At 53.2% G+C, this 21,585-nt stretch overlaps 1 protein-coding gene across 1 annotated transcript in view; it reads left to right on the plus strand.

The window, feature by feature from the left end:
• GTF2IRD1 (GTF2I repeat domain containing 1) overlaps positions 1-21,572 on the plus strand; it is a 71,131-nt gene extending 49,559 nt beyond the window's left edge. The window contains exons 22-26 of the mRNA XM_008570783.1: positions 15,491-15,568; positions 15,827-16,019; positions 17,879-17,916; positions 20,117-20,253; positions 21,339-21,572. Of these exons, the coding sequence (XP_008569005.1) occupies positions 15,491-15,568; positions 15,827-16,019; positions 17,879-17,916; positions 20,117-20,253; positions 21,339-21,407 (515 nt within the window). The 3' untranslated portion in view covers positions 21,408-21,572. The remainder of the gene's footprint in view (positions 1-15,490; positions 15,569-15,826; positions 16,020-17,878; positions 17,917-20,116; positions 20,254-21,338) is intronic.
• The last annotated feature ends 13 nt before the right edge of the window (positions 21,573-21,585 follow it).

A 21,585-nucleotide genomic window follows, 5' to 3' on the forward strand; every position in this document is an offset into this window, starting at 1 on the left:
GACGGTGTAAAGCCAAGGGAGAGACTTCAGGAAGACGTGCCTGGGTGATCAGTGCTGACAGATCAGCCCACAAAACCTGGGACTGAGCCCACAAAACCTGGGATCAGAGGTGGTGGGGGCATGGTGCAGCGCAGTTTCGGGGAGGGGCAGAGACCTGAGTGGAGTAGTGGACTCCCGAGGGAACGAGAGAAGGGCAGCTGACCTGGCTGAGGACAGCTCACCCTTTAGCAGGCAGGAGACAAACGAGGCAGGAGCTGGAGTGTGGGCATCCCGCTTAGAAAGGAGATGGGCGGAAGAGGAGGCGCTGAGTGCCTGTTGCAAGATCCCCTCTGCCTGCTCCTCTCAAGGAGGGACGAGGAGGGTGACACAGCAGTGGGCTGTAGGTCCTCATCGGGATGAAGGATTGTTGGAGCCAGGGTCCAAGAGGGAGGGCTGGACCAGGCAGGAGACAAACGAGGCAGGAGCTGGAGTGTGGGCATCCCGCTTAGAAAGGAGATGGGTGGAAGAGGAGGCGCTGAGTGCCTGTTGCAAGATCCCCTCTGCCTGCTCCTCTCAGGGAGGGACGAGGAGGGTGACACAGCAGTGGGCTGTAGGTCCTCATCGGGATGAAGGATTGTTGGAGCCAGGGTCCAAGAGGGAGGGCTGGACGGAAGGGAGGGGACAGTCAGAGAAGGATGTGTGATGAGATCTTCGAGGGGCCACGGCTACGGATCACCAAGAGGTTTAGGACATGGCGGGAGGGAGGGGAGGAGGTCAAGGCACTGCACCAGTGGCTCAGAAGGCGCATCTGCATTTGCACACAGCTGAAATCCCCAGGAAATAAGATGGGAGCAGGGTTGGTTTCTGTGGCCAGGGCTGAGGCTTCTGTGCAAGTAAAATGCCACCCTCTGGCAAAGACCAGCCTGTCTCCTCCCCCTGGAGAACCAGCTCTCCCCGGGCCGGCCACCACATCTGGGGGCCTGGAGAAAGCTCCCCCTCCCCAGGGAGCTGACATTCCCCGGGCCGAGGGGGCAGCCCCTGCAGAGGAAGACGTGACATCATCGTCTCCAGCATTTGCCGAGCGCCCACGTGTGCCAGGCACTGCGCTGGGAGCTTTGCACACATGGCAGCCTGTGAGAAGCTGTTGTCACTCCCATTGTGCGGCTGAGCAAACTGAGCCTGAAAGGGGCAGGGTCACACCCTGGCTGTGCTATTCTGGAGCCTGAGCGTGGGGTGGCCAGGGGCAGTTGGGCAAAAGAGGTGGCAAAAAAATGCTGCCAGGATTATAAAGGGCCTTGTCTGGAATGCTAGTGACTCAAGCTTCATCTTGTGGCATTAGAGGTTTTCTCAGTCAACAAAATGAAAGGATCAGATTTGCATTGTCTTCAGGTCACCATGGTAACCACACTTCCACCCACTGCTGGTGGACTGGAGAAGGCAAATCCTAGGCAGAGAAGCCAGAGAGGGTTAGGGAAGCCTGAACCCAGGCAGTGGGTGGCAGAGCTCAGAGGTGGGTGGGGTTTGGATCTAGAGGTGGCATCGGGGTGTGCAGAGGGGAGACCCATCCCTCAGGTCTGTGAGACATCCAGGGCATATGTGCAGTTGGTGGGCCCCAAGTGGTGCTTAGAGCAGGCAGGGGGGCAGTGAGGCTTAGGGGATGTTGGGCTCAGGAGTGTGGAGCTAGCAGAGAAGGCCTTGGGCAGACCCTCCAAGGGACCCTGGAGGAAAAGGAGCCTGTGCAGGAACAGGAAAGAAGGTGGGGGAACCTTCAGGTAAGAAAAGCTGAGTCAGGAGCATCGAGACAGCTGTTTTCAAACCTTGGAAGAAAGCAAAATCCTTCTGGGCAACACTAGAGGGATCGAGGAAATAAAGAACTTTCTAGAACTATTCATGAATAGTCATGGCAAAAAAAGGAAAGCCTTGGAAGGTAGTAAACGTCCTGTCACTGGAGACATTTAAGCAGAAGTTGAGCTGCCACTCACCAGAGAGGCTGCTTCCCACAGGATTTGTGCAGGAGAGGATGCAAAGGGCTTTTCCTACCAGAATGACCCGGGTCTGAGGCTGACAACCCTGCCACGTGACTCACATGTCACTGCCTGGGGAAAGGGACGCACAAGCCCAGCTCTCAGAGGATGGTGGGAGAACTACAACCAGGGAGGGGCCTTCCACCCACCAAATCCCCTTCCCTCTGCTGCCTAGCTCCAAGCTACCCCAGCTCTCCTCCCATGTTTGGAACCAGATAACCCACGTTACAGGCCCAGCTGCCTTTTGGGCAAACACAACAGCTTTCCTGGGGCCCAGATCAACTTCCTCTCCTTTAGTTCTCCTCTCACCCCAGGGGTGTGGTCCTCCCTGCCAGTTCAAGGGGACTCTCTGGAGAAGCAGCCCCCCCCCTCACTATCCCCTCCCCAGAGCAGGGCTCCAGACTGCAGAGACGGCAGAGCTGCCGACTTCCTGTGTGATTGCAGCAAGTCAGGTTTGCCTGTCTGGGACTCAGTTTCCTTACTTGTAAAATGGGAAGAGCTGCCCATACCATGTCTTCCTGCCCCAGGCCACCCTGGGGCGCATGACCAAGGTGAGGAAGAGGAACAGCCCACCCTATGTGGGAGCTGGCAAGGCAGAGGCGCCAGGCTGGAGGAGCATGGAGGGTCTGGAAGGTCTGGCTTTGCAGCATGGACTGGACCCTGCGGACCAGCCTTGGCAGGCTCTTCCACTGATGTCCCCATGGGCGAGGAGCCTGAGCACGGTTGCCAGCCAGGGCCCAAGTGCTTGGTGGGCCCCAGCTTTATCTAGGAAGTCCCCACATAGGCTGCTTTGTAAATTTCCACTTTTAATTTGAGGAAATGTGTCAAATGACATGCTGCTCAGGAAGATAGGTGATCCCAGTCCACTCACCCCACCCCCCAGCATTGTCCAAGGCCCAGTTTGAGAAGCTCAGCTGTGGGTTGAAGGTCCTGCCAAGCGGAATCCTGTGATCCCATTCACAGGGGATACAAGCGGGGAAGGCCCCAGCCCCAAATGCGATGGCACTGCTATCATTGTCCCCTTTGGTCCCCTGCTAGGCCTCTCCTCTGTGGGGTCTCCTGTCACCCAGTGGGTGCTGTGGGGGGTGGGCTTCCTGGAGAAGAGGACCTGAGCCGGGCCTGGATGCCAGTGTGGAGGGCATTGGGGGTGGGGGGAGGGACTGGACAGTGTCAGGAACAGAAACAGGTCCCTTTCTGTCTTCTCAGGAACCAATTCTGCCACTTCTATGCTGTGTGATCTTAAATAAGTTAACTTACCATCTGCGATCTTGGATAAGTTCACTTACTGTTTCTGACATTTGATAAGTTAACTTAACTATCTCTGGGCCTCCATGTCTTCGAGGTCACATGAAACAGGGATACCCTCCGTGGTCCCCCCTGCCCTCCCCTCTTCTGCTGCCTGAGACCAGAGGGTCATCTCCTTGTCCCCAGTCGCACACTCAGTCCTCTGGCCCCTGCTCCCTCTCCAAGCCTTCCCCACACCCTCTCCACCCTTCCAACTCCATCACGCTCTTGAGAGCTCAAAATAAAACCGTTCTTTCTCGAGTTTCTAAAGATATCACAGTTCCAGTGCCAGCCACATGTTTCTCCACTTAATTATCTCTGCTTTTCTTTGTTAATTAGGCTTCAGTAATGATCTCTCTCCTGCCTTCCCGGGAAGAACTGGCACCTGCAGGGTGGGGCTTGGAGGCCTCGTGGGCAGAAGAGCCGCCCCGCCGCCAGCACAGAACTGGCCCGGTGCCTCCTTTCTTCTGACGGGCAGGGTGGGCCGCGAACCAGGGCATGTCGGGAGGCCCCGCCCTTCCCTCCCCCAGCCTGTGGGGGTTCAGCGGGGGTCATGGCAGCCTCCCTGCCCACTTCTACACATGGAGGAAGGGAACATCAAGCTTCTCAGTGGTTATTAGATGGGGACTCCACAGGCCCCAGAAGGGAGCAGTGGGGGGCCTTTAGGCTCTTCTGCAGCATTCCAGAAAGCCTCCCAGGAGCTCTCCCCAGCTGAGACCACCCAAGTTGACAGGAACAACCAGCGCCTTTATTTGGGCTGGAATGAGATCAGCACCGAGGGGTCACCAGGCACCTCGTGCTGAACAGAAGCTCTCACTGCTGCTGATAAATGTGTCTTTGAGCCACAGAAGCGGGGGCAGGGCACTAGCTGTGGCTCAGTACATGTGGTTTTCTGGATGGACTGGATCTTTCCAATCTTGTGGTCTGGTGACAAAAGAGCTGAGAGGTAGGGGTCAGGAGATGTGCAGGCTTAGTGCACTAAGAGCCCCTATGCTGCAGGGACTGGGACAGCACAACCCGCAGAGGGCCACGAGGGGCCCCATCAGGGCTTTGAGAGCACAGGCACGGTTGCTCAGTTCATGAACAGTTACTGGGTGTCTGGGGCCAGGCACTGTGCTGGGTGCTGGGCTTTTGATCAACACTGATTTTAAAAAAAAACCCTGCCTCATGGAGCTTACATTCTGGTGGGGATGCAGAGAACAAATAGAGTTTGCAAAGTGTGTTTGATGTGAGTGCTGAAAAGAATCAGGGAAGCAGATGGGAGAGATTGTGGGGTTTTTTTAGGGGATTGCAACATTATGTAGAGGCCTTTGAGTAAAGGTCCGAAGGGGGCGGTACTGAGCTATGGGGGCAGGGAAGAATGTTGCAGACAGCAAGAACAGCAGCTGCAAAGGCCCTGGGGTCACCTGCCAGGGAGCTGGAGGAAGGAGGTCAGGGGAAGTGGCAGGAGATGAGGTGGAAATAGAGAGGGAGGATTGCGTATGGCCAGATGAAGACGTTGACGTTTGCCCCGAGTGAGCTGGGAGCTAGTGGGGTTCTGAGCAGACAAGGAACAGGATCTAACTTGCATTAACAAGTTAGTTAATGCTGCTGGGTTGAGGATAGACAAGAGTGGAAGCAGGAGAGACCTAAGGAGGTTGTAATAACCCTGGTGAGGCCTGGTGGTGGCGGCAGGGTGGTGAGTCACTGACTACAGGTACGCTTCGTAGCTAAAGCCCACAGAATGTGCTGATGTGGGCTGGGAGAAAGTGAGCAGTCAGGATGGACTTCAGGGATTTGGGCTGAGTTTCTGGAAGGATGGAGGTGCCATTAGCTGAGCTGAGGAAGGTGCAGGTGGAGGTGGCATATCAGGCACTGGGTTTGTGGCATGTCAGTTAAAATGACATCTAGTAGTAGCTGGATGAACAAATTGGGACATGGGGGATAGTCCAGACTCGAGGTATAATTTTGGGAATCATGAGCACGTAACTGGTGTTTTAAGCCCTGAAACAGAATGAGATCATGCAGGAATGGGTGGAGTCAGAGGGAGGAGTCACGGCCAGAGCCCTGGTGCCCTTCGGTGTCTGCAGGTCAGGAAGGTGAGGCGGGAGAGAAACAGGAGTGGATGTCATCCCGGAGCCAGGTGGGGAAATCCCACTTCTCTCTGGAGGGAAGCATCCATCTCCCCTTGATTCCATGACAATTCCAGGGCCCAGACACTTGGCTGAGAATCTTGCAGGGACCTTGGGTTCAGACTCAGAGCAGTGCCAGCTTCTTAGGAGGACTCAGTCTCCTTGGGGAAAGAAGGGAAAAATCAACCTTCATAGGTATAATCCCCTTATCTAGGATTATAAATGCCATGCAAGGTAGGGAAGGAAAAGAGGATTCCCCTCCCCCCACGCTCCATGAAGTCGGGGGACCCCTGAGTCTCCATTGTCTCTCCATGCACCTGAGCAGGTTGAGAGTGCATTAGTTGGGCAAAAAGTGGGAAGGGTGGTACCAGCAGAAGGGTCTTGTTTGCCAAGGGAAGGGTGACGAGTTTTGCCCCATAGACAAGAGAGAGCTCTCAGCAGGTTTTAAAAAGGGAATGACACGGTCAGATATGCTCTTTAGAAAGATCGGCATGGTTTGCAGAGCAGAAAACTTGCCACAGTGAGGATAAGAACTGACGAGGCCTGCGTGAGCCATGGCTGGACCTGTGTGTGGGATGTTCCTCTGGGAAAGTGGCCCTACATGGTGGCTGACTGGGTTTGTGGATGGAGGCAAAGGGATGCAGAGAGTTTGTATGAGTTTCTTATTGCTGCCATAACAAATTACCCAAGCTTAGTGGCTTAAAACAACACAAATTGATTGCCTTATGGTTCTGGAGGTTGAAGTCTGAAATGAGTCTTCCAAAGCTAAAGTCAGGGTATTGGTGGGGCTGTGTCCTTCTGGAGGCTGCAGGGGAGAATATGTTTTGTCTTTCCAGTTTCCCGAGGCTGCCCCATCCTTGGCTCGTGGTCCCTGCCTCCATTCTCAGAGTGCATTGCTCCAGCCTCGGCGTCTGTTGTGCTGTCTCCTTCCTCTGCCTCTGACCTCACCTCCCCTATACAGGCACCCTTGTGATTGCATTTAGGGCCCACCTGCATAACCCAGGATAATCGTCCTGTCTCAAGACTCTGCACTTAACCCCATCAGTAAATGCCATTTGAGAAAACATACTCCCAGGCTTTGGGGATTAGGATGTGGACATCTTTGGGAGCCACCCTTCAGTCTACCACAGTGTCGGAGGCAGCTGGGGCCTCTCTCTCTTTTTTTTTTTTTTAAAAATGACCGGTAAGGGGATCTTAACCCTTGACTTGGTGTTGTCAGCACCACGCTCAGCCAGTGAGCCAACCGGCCATCCCTATATAGGATCCGAACCCGTGGCCTTGGTGTTATCAGCACCGCACTCTCCTGAGTGAGCCACGGGCCGGCCCTCGAGGCCTCTCTCTTGAATGGCCGTGTGGGAAAGTGACAACAGGAACCTGTGAGATGCCCAGACAAGAGGGACAGATTGGGGGAGACCTCACACTCAGAATTGAAGGTGCTTGAAGAGGCAGTAGGAAAACGTGGGTTTGGGGCCGTGGGTACAGAGAGAGGGAAGAGGGACTGCACCGTGGATGGGGTAGGAGAGAGAACTGCCCTGAACTCCCACACTTGTGGAAACAAGATCGTAATGAGCCGTCACCCTGATAACAAGCCTGGGCTTGGACACTGCTCCCGCCATCCATGAAGTCAGGACAGAGGAAGGTGGTACTGTGAGGTGCTGAGAAGTCTAGGCTTAGTCCCAGTGCCCCACTTACTCACAGTGTAACCTGGGGCAGGTCACTTCCTCACGGTGCCTCAGTTTCCTCATCCCTAAAGTAGAGATACTCATAGGGCCAGCCCCATGGGGTTGTTGGAAGGATTAAGCAAATGAATCCATGTAAAGATCTATGAGCAGTGTCTGGCACGTAAAACCTCGATTTCTCTAATGATGATTTATTGAGCATCCATGAGGTATTGGGCATTATCATAGGTGCTGGGCTGTCATTGTGAACAGACATGAAAACAGACCAAAACCTCAGCCCGCAGGGGATGCCTATTCTCATGTACTTGGCTGCAGTGCTGGCTGCCGTGGTTGTCATTGGACAAGCAGGACTGGGAAGATTGTGTCCTCCAAAGCAGCCCCATCCCGCCCCCAGGCGATGCGGCAGATCATGCTTCCTTTCTGCCCTAGCCTGTGCGGTCAGCTGCCCAAGTCTGTCCCCTTGCCCAGGTGAGGCGCCAGTGCTCTGCTTGCCATGCTTGGCCACATTCTGTGCTGGCTGGTCATGGCCATGATTCAGCCCAGGCCTTGGCTTGCCTTGGATCATTGCTGCCCCTGGCCCAGCCAGCTGTATAGCTGGGGCCTCAGGGAAGGTGAGGGGAGAGAGAAGGAGGCATCTTCCCCTGGGAAGGGTCGTGGGTGTGGCTGGACCCAGGATTGTTTGTCCAGGACCACTCCAGTCAGCAAAACCTGGCTTGCAGGTTCGAGCTCTAGAGCCACAGGAATGTGAGAAAGCCCTGCAGAAGCCTTAGACAGTAAAGCAGCACTTGGGGAACAGAGAGACATGGATTTGAGTCTTGGCTCCACTAGTTGCAGACCGTGTGGCTGTGGTGGACTTTGACAGGCACCTTGATGTCTCAGAGCCTCAGTTTCTTCATCTGTAAAATGGGGATCATAATGCCTAGAGATCAGGCATGTTGTGAGGACTAAACAGCATCACTGCATAATTTGCCAGGCACAGTCTCTGGCATCCCGGTGTTGGGCAGCCCAGGATGCAAGGAAAGGGTCCCTACCAGCTGGAGAAAACAGTGGGCCATTGCCCTAGCCCTTGGCGGGTGCTGGAGGTCAGACAGCTGCCTCTGTGGAGGAGCACACAGCACCTGCCTGAACAGAGTGTGGCCCACCCACCACCCAACTCAGGGAGGGGAGGTAGATTGATGGGGAGCACAGAGCCCAGCCTGAGGGAACTGGGGAAGGGGGCTTGCTTTCTTCCCTTCCCTCCCCCCTCCCCTGTGGACCTCATGCACTGAACAGATCAACCCTGATCCCTGGGTCATGACCCACTCTCCATACCAGTCATAGCATGTAACAAGCCATTGATGGCTGGATGGCTGGATATGACTTTTATTTTGAAATAATTTTCCTTTTTTTGGTGGGTGGCAGGGGTGGCCAGTACAGGGTGAACTAATTTTCAATTTACAAAATGTGGCAAAGATAGTACAGAGAGTTCCCAAATACCCTTTGACCCATGTGAGATGTTATATCATCCTACATAATCATGGTTCATTTGCCAAAACAGAAACTAATGTTGGGACAATACAATTAACCCAGCTGCAGACTTTTTTTGGATTTCATCCATTTTTCTACTAATGTCCGTTTTACGTTCCAGGATCTGATCCAGCATACCATGCCGCATTTAGTATTCATTGATTTCTAGTCCTCCGTTCGCATTCCCTCATTTTCCTTTGCTCACTTGCTGATAAATACTGCGGTGAACACCGTGAGCCTCCCGCCCATCTGAGAGTCAGAGCAGAACCAGCATCATGTGCCCACCTGTGTGCCCACCTGCAGCCGGTTCTCTCTCCCCAGAACAAATAGCCTGAATTTCACGTTTGCCATTCTCTTAGGTTTTTCCTCTAACTTTTTATTTTGAAAAATGTCCAAACTGCAGAAAAAGATGAAAGAATAATACGATGACTGCCTATAAAGCCTTTCTCTGGATTCACTAATTCTTAACATTTTGCTCTTTTCCCTCCATCCTTCTGTCTCTCTCTCTCACTCACACACACCCCATCTCTGTCTCTCTCTCTGTCTCCATTTGGAGTAAGTTGCAAACGTCTTGACTCTTCCTGCCTCAATGTCTCAACGTACATCTCTGAACAACAACACTGTCCTTTTAGATATTTGCAATACTATTATTACACTTACAAAACATAGTAATTCCCTATCACCTGATACATACTCTATATTCACATTCCCAAAAGTGTCTTCTATGGCTGTTCTCTCTCCTCCATAATAGAATCATTGTTCATAGGTTGATTTTTTAAAAGGTTTTATTGCATTCAATGCTTGCCTAAGCAAAAATTATTTCATTTTGCTTATTTCTTACTTTTATAACAAAGGTATCTTATTGCATCAAATCTGGGACTTGCTTTTTTCCACTTAACGTGATGTACCATGAGGTTGAAATGTGAAGCTGGAGCGCGTTTGTTTTCTATAATCTTCCACTGAGTGTGGCTGTACCACAACAGAAGTGACTGTACTCCTGTCCTTGAGCGTTTGGATCGTTTCCATGGTTTTACTACTTAGAGTGCTGTTAACACTCGTGAACATGTTTTACTTTGCACATGCACAAAAGTTTCTCTTGAGTGTATGAGGTTTTCCAAGTGTGAGCTGAATTTTGCTTGTTTCCCACTCGCTGCATGCACGTTTACACAGACGCACAACACACACACATTCACACGTGTCCCCACACGCAGGTGTGTGCGAGTGTTTGCGCTCATAGATATGCATCTGCACGCTTCAGCCACCTGAGCTCACCCAGGCTCACTCCCAGACGCCCACTCCCCATGCACACACATGCCCGCACACACGTTGACTCTCTGCTCAAGGGTAGCAGGACAACAGGGGGTGTTGAAGAAAGCACCCCCATCCCGGGCCAGGGAACCCCCAACCCCTGCCCAGGGACTTGCTCCACCCTTCACCCTACAGCCACCAGCCTGGGTGAGATCTCTCATGTCCCACTGGAGAGTGAATGCCAGTTTGCTTACTGTCTCCCAGCTAGACTCTGAACTCCTCGTTCCTCTTTGAACTTGGCAGAGGCCCCACATATAGAAGGTGCTCAGTAAGTGTGGAATGAATGAGCAGGAGCTCAAGTCTTGGGTTTTCTTCTCTGGCTGTGTGTCCTTAGACACATCACCTAACCACTCTGTGCCTTACTTTCTTCATCCGTCAAATGGGCTGGGGATCCCACCCTAATGGGTTGTTAGGAGCCTTCCTGAACCCATGATGGGTCCTGAATGCATGCTGTGTGGGAATCTGCTTTGTAAACCCTACCCAGCCATGTGGGCATGAGGGCTGTGACTTCGTGTTCTCCAAATGCTGGACTAACCAGGGGACTGAGAGCAGTGTCCCTGGTGACAACGAGTCTCTGTGCTCATACCCCACCGCTGGCAGGCCCGTGGAGTCAAAGCTGGCATCTCCCCTGGTGTCCAGAGGACAGCGAGACCTGGCAGGTTATAATGACCCAGCGCTTAGCAGACACCAGTGGCATGCCAGGTGCTACGTCTGGCGCTTCTCAGTCACCATCCCAGATCCTCAGGCAGCAGCCCTGCAACCTAGGCACACACTTATTACCGCTTGGCAGAAAGGGAACTGGGGCTCAGAAAAGCAGAACCGGCAGCTGGGTCTCATTCCCTGCTGTCTCCCAGGAAGTGGGGTGGGGTTGAGCTCACCCAGGCAGATGCTGCAGAGCAGGAGAACTCGGCCATCTCAGTGCCCAGGCTGCATGTTGCTGGCTTGTGCCCACAGCTGCCCCGGGGTGGTGGCTTGGTGGTGGGGACCTCCACGTGGACAGGACTGAGGACATCAGGGAAGCCAGCTCAACCTCCTGGCCAGCTGATTCACTGGTGCCTCTCCCCCTTCCTCTGTGTCCATCTGTACCTCAGCCCCTGGGTGGGGAACGTCCCTGGGAAAGGCACATGCTGTTGCTGGTGGCATGACGCAGGGCACCACTCATGACACAGGAGCAGCCACTCATGTTCCTCCTGTGGACCTGCCCCCACTGGGTCCTTTACGTGATCCTTAAAAAGCAGAGGAAGGGAAGTGCAGATCCCCCACCCCAAGACCTCCTCTCCCACTCCCACTGCAATTTTGTATTTGGGGATTTGGTGGTTCTAGTGTGTCTCAGCCCTGGAGGGGTTCAGAAGGGGTCTTGGGGACCCACAGAACACTTCAACAAGCTGGGTCCCGCTTCGAGGGGATTCCCTTTGTAAAGTGGGTCGGGCCCCAAGGGACCCTCCTGGACCCTTGTAGCAGAGGAGTCAGGGCCCCACCTGTACCCCGCATCCAGGTCTGGAGGGGCAGGAGAACCCCAGGCTTCAGGATCGCAGGCCTCAGAGAGGGCCTCCACCCCACTGCAGTGCAGCCTTCCCCTCTGAGCCTCAGTTTTTTCATCCATAAAATAGAGATGGTGGAATTCCTGTAGAACCAGTGCCCGGGCCCTAGAAGGGGTTAAAGATGAACGTAGCTTCTTATCCATGAAAGGGAGGTAGTTTGCCAGCTACAGGTCTTGAGGGAGGATGTGTAGTGCCCCCGGAGAGTGGCCCCTGCTCCCTGCACAAGGCAGCCTGTGCCACCAAGGTGGGGATGCCCCATGGGTAGCCACACTGTATTCTCTGGAGGGCCAGGCACACCTGGGTCTGCTCTGTCTGCCCCATGGGTAGCCACACTGTATTCTCTGGAGGGCCAGGCACACCTGGCTCCATGAAGTACTGCAAGAGGGGAGAGGAGGAGTATTCACTCCACCGTTCCCCGACAGATCAGATCATGGTCTGTCCCTCTAAGCAGCCTTGGCCTTGCTGCTGGCTGCCTCTGTCTACCCTATGTAGTCATAGGTAATAACACAAGGTCATCAGTCTGAGCTGGAGACCTCAAACTAGGTAGGGAAGGGCCAAGGCTGTTCATTGTGTTTTGCCCAGGAGAGGGCTGTGGAGCCACCCCAGGCATCACCCCAAGCCATTGATTTAAAATGGTGTGCAGAGCAGGCTGTGATTTAATAAGCTTGGTTGCCTTTTCTCCTCCAAGCAATATTCAGTTAATCCTCCAGATAACAGACAACAGATTAGAAACAGCAAGATAAGGGCTGCTGGGGCAGACAGGGCTCTGCATTAGAGAGAGAGAGAGGAGACCAAAACTCAGTGACCAGAGAAAGGCCCCAGGGATGGGCCTATGAAAGGTGTTGCTACCCAGGACCAGTGGATAGCAGGTCACTGCTGTGGGGACAGGTCACAGCAGCACCTTCTGGAGAGCACTTGGGCAGATCATGAGGGTGAACCTGCCCCACCCCCACCCCCATACCCCACGTGCTTAATAAGAATGGGGTACTCGATGCATTTTAGAAAGTGTGCTATCCAAAAGGGATAAAACAACCCAGGGGACTTAAGAGAATAAACTTAAGTTATTTGGAAGAGTCACATATGTAAATTTTGATTTCCTGAGACTATGGGATACTTGAGGCATGAAACTAGCAATGACAGTGACAACAACTTGACTTTGATGGTGTGAGACCTTAAACTTTTTTATAGTGCTTTTTTATATGTAATATTAGATCCTCAGGCCAGGATTCCCATTTGAGGGATGTGGAAACTGAGACCTAGAGAAGTTGAGTGACTTTCCAAACAACCATAACATTAGGGCTAAAGTCAAGACTGCCTTGATGTCTTCTAGGCCAGGAAACTTGCCCATCACTGGCCCTGGAGACCCTGTTCCTTCTCACTGTAGACAGGCATTCAAGCAGGTATATTAGGGACACCCCCCACCCCACCCCCACACACACTGAGTCCTAACCATGACATTTCTGAATGGAGAACATTCTGAAAAGTTTGCACCATTGGTGTCCTTTACAGCCAGCCTGGGTTCAGGAGCACTCAGGCAGGTCCCCCGGAATGGTTTGCTGACTCGGTGTTTAGAACAGTAATAACTAGCCCTTAACTCCCGCCAGGTGCTGGCATCCATGTCCTCACTTTAAGCCCCACGTTTTACTGTCATCAGCACTCCTTTACAGATGGGGGAACTGAATGTTAAGGGACTTGGTCACAGTCACAAGCTGATACCAGAGCCAGGATTTGAACCTGGCAGTCAGAGTCTTGGGAAGACTGTTAGGTGGCCATGTCCCCACAGGGACCCAAACCTTGTGCTCCCCCTCCAGACCAGGCAAGACTTGGAAGGAGAGGGGAGTATCCGCAGGACACAGGATGAAGGAGGGGGGACTTCGCAGGAGCTGGAGTTTCATGTGTGTCTTGCTGATCTCTCCCAGCCGCCTCGGATGGGGGCTGGTGTGATGAGCCCCAGGGTGCAGATGAGGGTGCATCTGTGGAGCTTTGGGCCCCACCTGGCTGTCACCTCCTCTAGAAAGCTGGGCCAGGGTCCCCGGGCACTCCCATGGGCCACTGCATGACAGTTATCTGGCCCAATCACCAAAGGATCACCATTTTCTGTGCTCAGATAGATCCTTAGGGACAGCACCGTGTCTCAATGGGACAGTGCTCGAGAAATATTTGTCCAGGGAATGACACAAGCCCAGATTTCTGATTCTAAATTCGGTGCCCCTCCATGTCCTGGCGTCACCTCTCCCAAGGCGGAGGACAGCATGGGGCTCAGGCCTGCCCTGTCTTGGTCCCTGTCCATCCACACTGTCCTCAGGACAGGAGCCAGCGAGGGGGAAGTGGTGGGTGTGCTCTGCAGACACAGTCTGTGCCCAGACAGCCTCACCTGTCCACAGCACATCCACCAGCAGGGCACCCTCAACTTGTGGAGCCTTGTCTTTGTGCCTGCTCACTCCTTTCAGTCCAGCAGGCTTTATCATGCACTGACAGTGGGTCCAGCCCTGCCCCGGTACAGAAGAAGGATAAGACAGGGACATGAAATTATGGGCTGACAGAGCAAGAGATTTAAAGGAAAACACCTTAAAAATCAGCCCTTTCTACATGGGGAAACTGAGACTTCTGTAAACTCTGGGCTTATGGTAGAGTGCAAAGACCAGGGTTTTCCTGTTGCTTAGCAGCTGTGTGATCTTGGGCAAGTTACTTAACCTCTCTGAGCCTCCTTGTCCTTGGCTGCAGTGAGGGGTGACCATGATCGTATCTGGGAAGCTGCCAGCAGAGTGTCTGGCACACATTGGTGTGATCGCCAGGCTGTCCTTTCCTTGTCCTGAGCACATGCTGCCATGCCTGCTAAGAATCCTGCCACCAGAGGAATCCTCGGTGGCAAGGGGACAGATGGAAAGTGTCCACCGCTTCCCTGTAGGTTCTAGGAGCTAGGTATTGGGCCCAGAACTCCATCATAGTTCTCTGCCAGGGAACTGGAGAAGGGTCAGCTCACTTCTTAGCATGGCTGGGGTCCCAAAGACCATCTGGAAGGGCTGTGTTGGGACACGTGGGAAGAAGGAGGGTCCTAGGGGTGCTGAGCTTGGGGTCTTGGTGTGGCTGAGAAGGGGCATTACTTCCCAAGATAGGGTCACAGCAAGAGGATGCTGTTGGGGGTACCTGACATTTGTGGAGTCTCCAGGGCGCCCAGGCAGCATTGGCCTTGGTTGGAGGAGGGTGGAAACTTGGAGATGCACAGCTGCAGACTCCAGAGTCAGGAGTGTGGGCGTGATGGAGCAGATGAGGGACTGGTGGGGATTGGGTGGGCCCAGGGAGGGTGGCAGGTGAAGGAGCCCCAGGAGGAGGAGGAGTCAGGCAGAGCAAGCACCCTGGCCTCGGGGCAGTGTCGGAAGCTCTCAGAAGGGGGCTTCTCCCTGACAGTGCGTGCTGGTAGGCCAGGCCACCAGATGGGGTCTGACAGGCAGCCAGGGTCAGCAGAGTCTAAGCAGCACACAGTCCCAGCCCAGGAGATGCAGTTCCCAAGCTGGCCTCCTAAAGGGAAGTTGATTTGTTCTGAAGACCCAGTCGGTGTGTTCTGCCCCCATCCTCAGGCCCTGGCTTCCTGCTTGCCCCCAACTCCACCTGCCTCTGCCCCCGAGGCCCAGCCCATGTGGCCCAGCCAGGAGGCTTCTGTTTGATGGTACAAACTGCCCTTCCTGTAACCCCAGCCCCACCCCAACCGTGGCCACAGCCCACGGCAGCCTGCGAAGCTCTGCCCCAGGACCCCTTCTCCAGCCCATCCACCCCAGGTCCAAGCAGCATGTGGGCCATCAATGACTGCCTGGGTGCTCAGCAGGGAGGTTGCCGGCCTCACACTCCGAGACGCAGGCTGTGCTGGGGCACTGTTCAGAAAATGTGGGATGGATGGATGGACGAACAAGCAGACAACTGAGACCAGCAACCGGCTGCAGGGGAGCGGGCAGGGCCCAGAGAGACTGCTTGGGCTGGTCAGGGACACTGCATGGCAGAAGGGGCAGGTCCGGTGGCCAAGCCTGTGCTGACTTCCACACCCTCTGGTCTTCCTCTTGTAGATGAAGATGATGCCAACAGACTAGGGGAGAAGGTCATCCTCCGGGAGCAGGTGAAGGAGCTCTTCAATGAGAAATACGGTCAGTGCCCTGGGACCGGGCGGTGGGGTGGGTCTGCGGGCCAGCACTCCCTCTGCAGCCAGCCTGGCCTCCAGTTCCCCCAGCTGGCCTGCCTGCTCCCAGGGGACAGGGCTGCTCTGCTGCTCCTGACTGTGGTGTTCGACTCTCTGGAGTGTGATGGCTGCCAAGCTGGGGCAGGCCAGATTCCAGCCCTTTCTCTAGAGGGTTTCCCCTTTGACAGGGGCATCTTCCCCTGCTCTGACTCCCTGTGCCCTCTAGGTGAGGCCCTGGGCCTGAACCGGCCTGTGCTGGTCCCTTACAAACTGATCCGAGACAGCCCAGATGCCGTCGAGGTCACAGGTCTGCCCGATGACATCCCTTTCCGGAACCCCAACACGTACGACATCCACCGGCTGGAGAAGATCCTGAAGGCCCGGGAGCATGTCCGCATGGTTATCATCAACCAGCTCCAGTGAGTGACCCCGCACCCGGGACAGGGGGGACGAGGGCCGTGGAAAGGGTGCTGCTTGGACCAGGAAGGAGAATCGTCAAAGCAGGCCCAGCCAGGGGCGGTGAGAGAGACCTTTCACCACATGCACAGAATCCAGGAGACAGGCGAGCTTAACACTCTCATCTTAAAGGTGAGAAAACAGATCCACAGCAAGGAAAAGGATGGTAAAAGCCAAGGTCACGGTGGGTCAGCTGGGATCCAGACCCAGGTGCCCTGATTCCAATCCCTGTCTGCTGAAACACACAGCCTTGACATTCATGGGTGTTTACTTATTTTTAAGTTTTAATTCACTTTTTCTGACTTTACTATTAATTTTTACCCATTTTAATGTCCTTAGAAAATAATGGCAATTCAGTACTCCCATAGTCCAGAGATAAGCATTGTCCATATTTTACTATAAATCCTTATAGTCTTTTTTTTTTTCATTCAATAGTGTATTTGATTATTTTCAGATTTAAAAACAATACAGGGCTGGCCCGTGGCTCACTTGGGAGAGTGTGGTGCTGATAACACCAAGGCCACAGGTTCAGTGAAGATCCCCTTACCGGTCATCTTTAAAAAATAATAATAATAAAATAAAATAAAACAATACAGGGCTGACCGGTTTGCTCAGTTGGTTGGAACATGGTGCTGATAACACCAAGGTCAAGGGTTCAAATCCCTGAACCCACCAACTGCCAAAAAAAAAAAAAAAAATACAGCAAACTTGGGAAATATGAAAAAGTGATAGAAAAGACGGTAACCCACAGCTCTCCCATGTACAATCAACACTGCGGTGTATTTCTTTTGTGTGTTCTTTTCCCACGTGTATTTTCTTTTCAATTTTATATCACGTTTTAAAATTAAAATAATATTTGCATTTGTCAAAAAAGAAAATCAAGTTATCAGAGTCAAATGAAAAGTAGAAGTTTCCCTCCCTCCCCCACCAACAGTTCACCCCCTGAAGTAACTACTAGAAAATGCAGGAAACCACAGGGAGACAATGCCCACCCCCATAGCCACACCTCCCAGAGGGAACCATGAAGACATTCCAGAGGTTTCCTTCCACATTTCCACTTTTCTTTATATGCCTATGAGATATTCTTTCTTGGAAAATGAAACTGAGATTTTACAGTATTTCTCTATAGACAGTAAATACAACTTGATGTTTCCTGTCTGGCTGACTTTACCTTGACCTTGTACATACTTGAGTGTCATCCCTGTCCATGATAATTCTCTTTAATGACTGACCCATCATCTGGAGTATAGGTGGACCATAATGTCCTCTACTGATGGACCATTTTAGGTTGCTTCTCTCTTTTTTTATTCATATGAATAATGCTACAAGTAAAATAATCAAGAAAATTAAACATTAAAAGATATTGTTTAAATAACGCTGTGATGAATATCCACTTACATCAGTGTAGACGCATGTTTCTGATCACTTGGTTGGCAACACTCTCACTTTGCAGAGAACACTTTCACATCCATCTGGACCACATGTCCCAGCATGCTGCTCAGCAGGGACAGTAATAGGATTCTACGAGGCCACTCCCCATCCCGGCCTAAGCCCTGACTCCAGTTGGGTCCTGGTTCACCTGGAACTCCACAGCCTGGGGTGGCACAGCCCAACCAGAAGACCCAGAGGGGTGACTTGCCTGGCACGGCGCTGACATTTCCAGCCCACTGGGCACCTGCTCTGCTTACATTCGGGTCTTCCCTGGCTCCAGAAGCAGCAGCAGCATCTCGTCTCACGAGAGATGTTACCCATACTCAGGGACCAGGCGAGGAGGAAGGGAAACATCATTTCCTAACTGCCACCTCATTTCTTTCTTTTTCAGACCTTTTGCTGAAATCTGCAATGACGCCAAGGTGCCAGGTGAGTTGCAGGCAGAAGAGGTCACCCTCTGCCTCTTGAGGAACAGAGTCTGTTGCCTTCAAAAAGGCATAGCTGATGTGGTCCGGGCGGGCACACAGTAGCTGCCTGATCACCCTCCCCACCCAGGTACCTCTTGGTCTCAGGGAGTGCACAGCCTCCATTCACAGGGCCAAGCATCCCCCAAATCCCCTGGCAGCCTACAGGTGCCCTGCAGAGGGGAGGCCCTGCCATGGCACAGACGAATGTGTCCTGTCAGCTAGAGGATGAGGGGCAGGCTGGAGCCAGGAGAGAGGACCTCAGGTAGGATCATGGAGGCCACCTGAGTAGGGAAGGGGTGACGTGTGACTGACAGGGATGAGGTAGGTGGGTGCTTCTCGAGACTAGCTGGGCCCCCTCGATTCTGCCAGCACTTGCAGGGTACACAGAACCTTTCAGCAGGCACCTGGGAGACCACCTGGCACGATGGTTCTGATTGAGGTGTGCGATAGAACTTGGGAGAATGTCCCCTGGGTGATAGTGACAGGCGCCTGATTAAGGAACATTGATCCAGTCCTACCCCTCATTTGTACAGCTGGGAAACTGAAGCCCAGAGAGGGGAAGGGACTTGCCAAGACCACATAGTGAGTCAGAGGATGCCTAAAGCCTGCCATCAGTACCACAGATCCCAGTGTGGCTGCTCAACAGGGACGGTGATGGGATTCCATGGAGCCACTCCCCACCCCAGCCTAAGGCCTTACTCCAGATGGGTCCCGGTTCACCTGGAACTCCACAGCCTGGGGTGGCACAGCCCAACCAGAAGCCCCCTCCTCTTATCACGAGCGGATCACAAGCTAGGCACACAGGGTAGGAAGGTGACTAGGTTTGGAAGCCGCTGTCAGGTCAAAGGCAGAGAAAAGAAGTCCTCACAGGGACCTCAGGGAGGAGAGTTTGGGACAGACGCCCAGAGGGTGGATGCCGTCACTTACATCCACCACTCCCCCCACTGTGGCCATCTTTAGGGTCTCATGGTGACCCCAGGGTGGCCACAGCCCATGGACCAGCCTGAGACAGAGAGTGGCAGCCAGTACTCGGACTTTTTTTTTCATGTGGAGTCTCCAAAAAAACAATCCCTCTGATTCATAGCCTGGGCTCCTCCTGCCTCCAGGGTTTTCTATTTCCTGGGGTCTCTATTTGTCCATAGCACAGACCCCCAGGCTCTGGTTTTTCTCCACCAAATGGACAGATAATTGCCCCGTGGACACAGACTGCCCTTACTCTGTCATGGGGACCCGTAATGCCCAGGTGAGCTGGGGTAGGTTTCCACACAGTCACCTGTCCACTCAGTCAAGCCCCAAGTGTTACGTACGAAGCACACAGGTGCAAGTCTTTGTTATCAGTCTTGCACGTTCACATCACTTAATTCAGCAGCAACAGAACACCTGTTCTGTCCTGCTCCCTGCCGGGCTCGGACTGCGCTTTTATACATGTCATCCCCTTTGAGTGTCACCTCGCATTGTCTTTCTCATTTGGCTGAGAGGTTAATAAATTTTCCCAGGGTCACAAGCTAGTAAGTGGCAGCAATGGAATTTGAATTTAGGACTTCAGACTCTAAATCAGAGTTTATTTTCACTGGGACACTGCCTGTCCACTTGTACCTGGGATCTGTCAGCTCAGGGACATCATATATCAGCAGTGACAGCGGCCATAATATTAACACTGTTCTCAGTTTCGGTGTTTTTGCAGGGTGCTGGGCCCTGTGCTAAGTGCCCTGCACACTATCTCATGAGATCCTCCCTGCAGCCCTGCAAGATCTTATTCACATTCATTCCTTAGGAAACGAAGGCTGAGAGACACTAAGGGACTTTCCCCAAGGCCCAAGTCTCCATGGCTCAGAGACCACACTCATCCTCGGGCTCTCTAAGGCCAGGTCCTAGGAGGGGCTCTGGGAATTCGGCAGAGACTGTAAAGAAGACCTGGGGCCTGAACTGAGCCTGCTGGGGAAGTGTGCATGGGGGATGAGGATATAGTGTCGGCAAAGGCAGGCTGGCGAGCAGGAGGGTGGGGCGCAGGTGCCCTCTGGCCTGGTTAAGGAAGGAGCCTGGACTGGGGGTCTAGAGCCTGCAGTGCAAAGGACTGGATGCAAAGGGCTTCTGCAGGGAGGTTGGGAGGCCAAGACAGAAGAGCCCTGGCATCCGACGTCAACAGCCTTTCTTCCCACCAGCCAAAGACAGCAGCATTCCCAAGCGCAAGAGAAAGCGGGTCTCTGAAGGAAATTCCGTCTCCTCTTCCTCCTCGTCCTCCTCATCCTCGTCCTCTAACCCAGAGTCTGTGGCATCCACCAACCAGATTTCACTCGTGGTAAAGCTGCACAGATCTGGACTCTCCCACTCATCTCTTTGGCCTTCACCCCTCACCTGGGCAGGGCTGTCTACTCCGGGATGTGGGTTTGGGGTTCAGGGAGGTGCCGGGCTCTGAGCAGGCTCTCCAGCCTCAGGTGCAGATGCATCTGTCTGTCTGTCCCTCTCTCTGGGAGCTCGAAGGCGCCCGGGCAGGAATTCACATCCCCACTAGGCAGATGGGCAAGTCGAGGCCAGGAGAGGGAAGGGAACTTTCTACGCCCCTCAGCAGGGCCAGAGCAGGACACATGAAAAAGAAGACTCCTAGAGGGGTGGGAGGTTAGGCTCGTCTCCTTGTGTACGTCGCATGCTCCGAGCTTCGCTATGGCTGTCACCCACAGGGTACAGAGGAGGGAGACAGGAGTCGGGGTGGATGGACTTGTCTGTGAGCTGGTCCGTGTTGGATGCAGACCCGCCTCCAAAGCTCCATCCATTGCTGGGTTTGGGTCATCCCTGCCTGAGAGGAAACCCTCATTAGGGCACACACTGGAGAGTTCTTTCTGATTTCAGACTATTAGCTCTGAGATCCTAAGTCCAAATGGGGAGACTCTGAACACCTTTGAAAATGATTTTTGGAAAAGGATTTCTTTATGCCTTGATCGTGTCTCCCTTTGGCCCCTTCCTGGAGAACTCACAAGTTCAGGCTTTGCCTTTATCCCGCCCAGCTGTCTGGGTGTCCACAGAGGGTCCCTACCTCTGCCCACCCTGCCCCTCCCCACCCCAAAGAACTGGTAGCTTCTCTGGAGTGTGAGGCTGAGTTTACAGGGGGAACGCTCATGTTGAGCTAGGCCTCAGCTCCCTCTGGCACCTGAGTCTGGTCCACATGAGGAACCACTGGGATACATATGGGAACAGTCCAAAGGCCCCAGGCCAGGCTCCATGTTTACTGCTCAAATGCATGACTTTGGACATGTCCCCTCTCTGGGCCTCAGCAGCCTCAAAATAAACAGCATCTGAGGAAGCCCTTCAGGAAGCAGAGTTGAGTGTTCGGGTGTTCTTTCCACCTCACCTGGAGTCCTAACAGTGCGTCTGTCCCTCTCTCTCCAGCAATGGCCAATGTACATGGTGGACTACACCGGCCTGAACGTGCAGCTCCCAGGACCTCTTAATTACTAAACCTCAGTGCTGAAAAAGGACCTCACTCTGAAAGATGAAAGAAATGTAATTTATGTACAAAGTGTATATTCGGATATGTATCGATGCCTTTTAGTTTTTCCAACGATTTTTACACTATATTCCTGCCATCAAGGCCTTTTTAAATAAGTAAAAAAAAAAAAAAAAAAAAAAAAAAAAA

The sequence above is a fragment of the Galeopterus variegatus genome, unplaced genomic scaffold (genome assembly GCF_000696425.1).
Source record: "Galeopterus variegatus unplaced genomic scaffold, G_variegatus-3.0.2 Scaffold631, whole genome shotgun sequence".
Taxonomy (NCBI): Eukaryota; Metazoa; Chordata; class Mammalia; order Dermoptera; family Cynocephalidae; genus Galeopterus; species Galeopterus variegatus.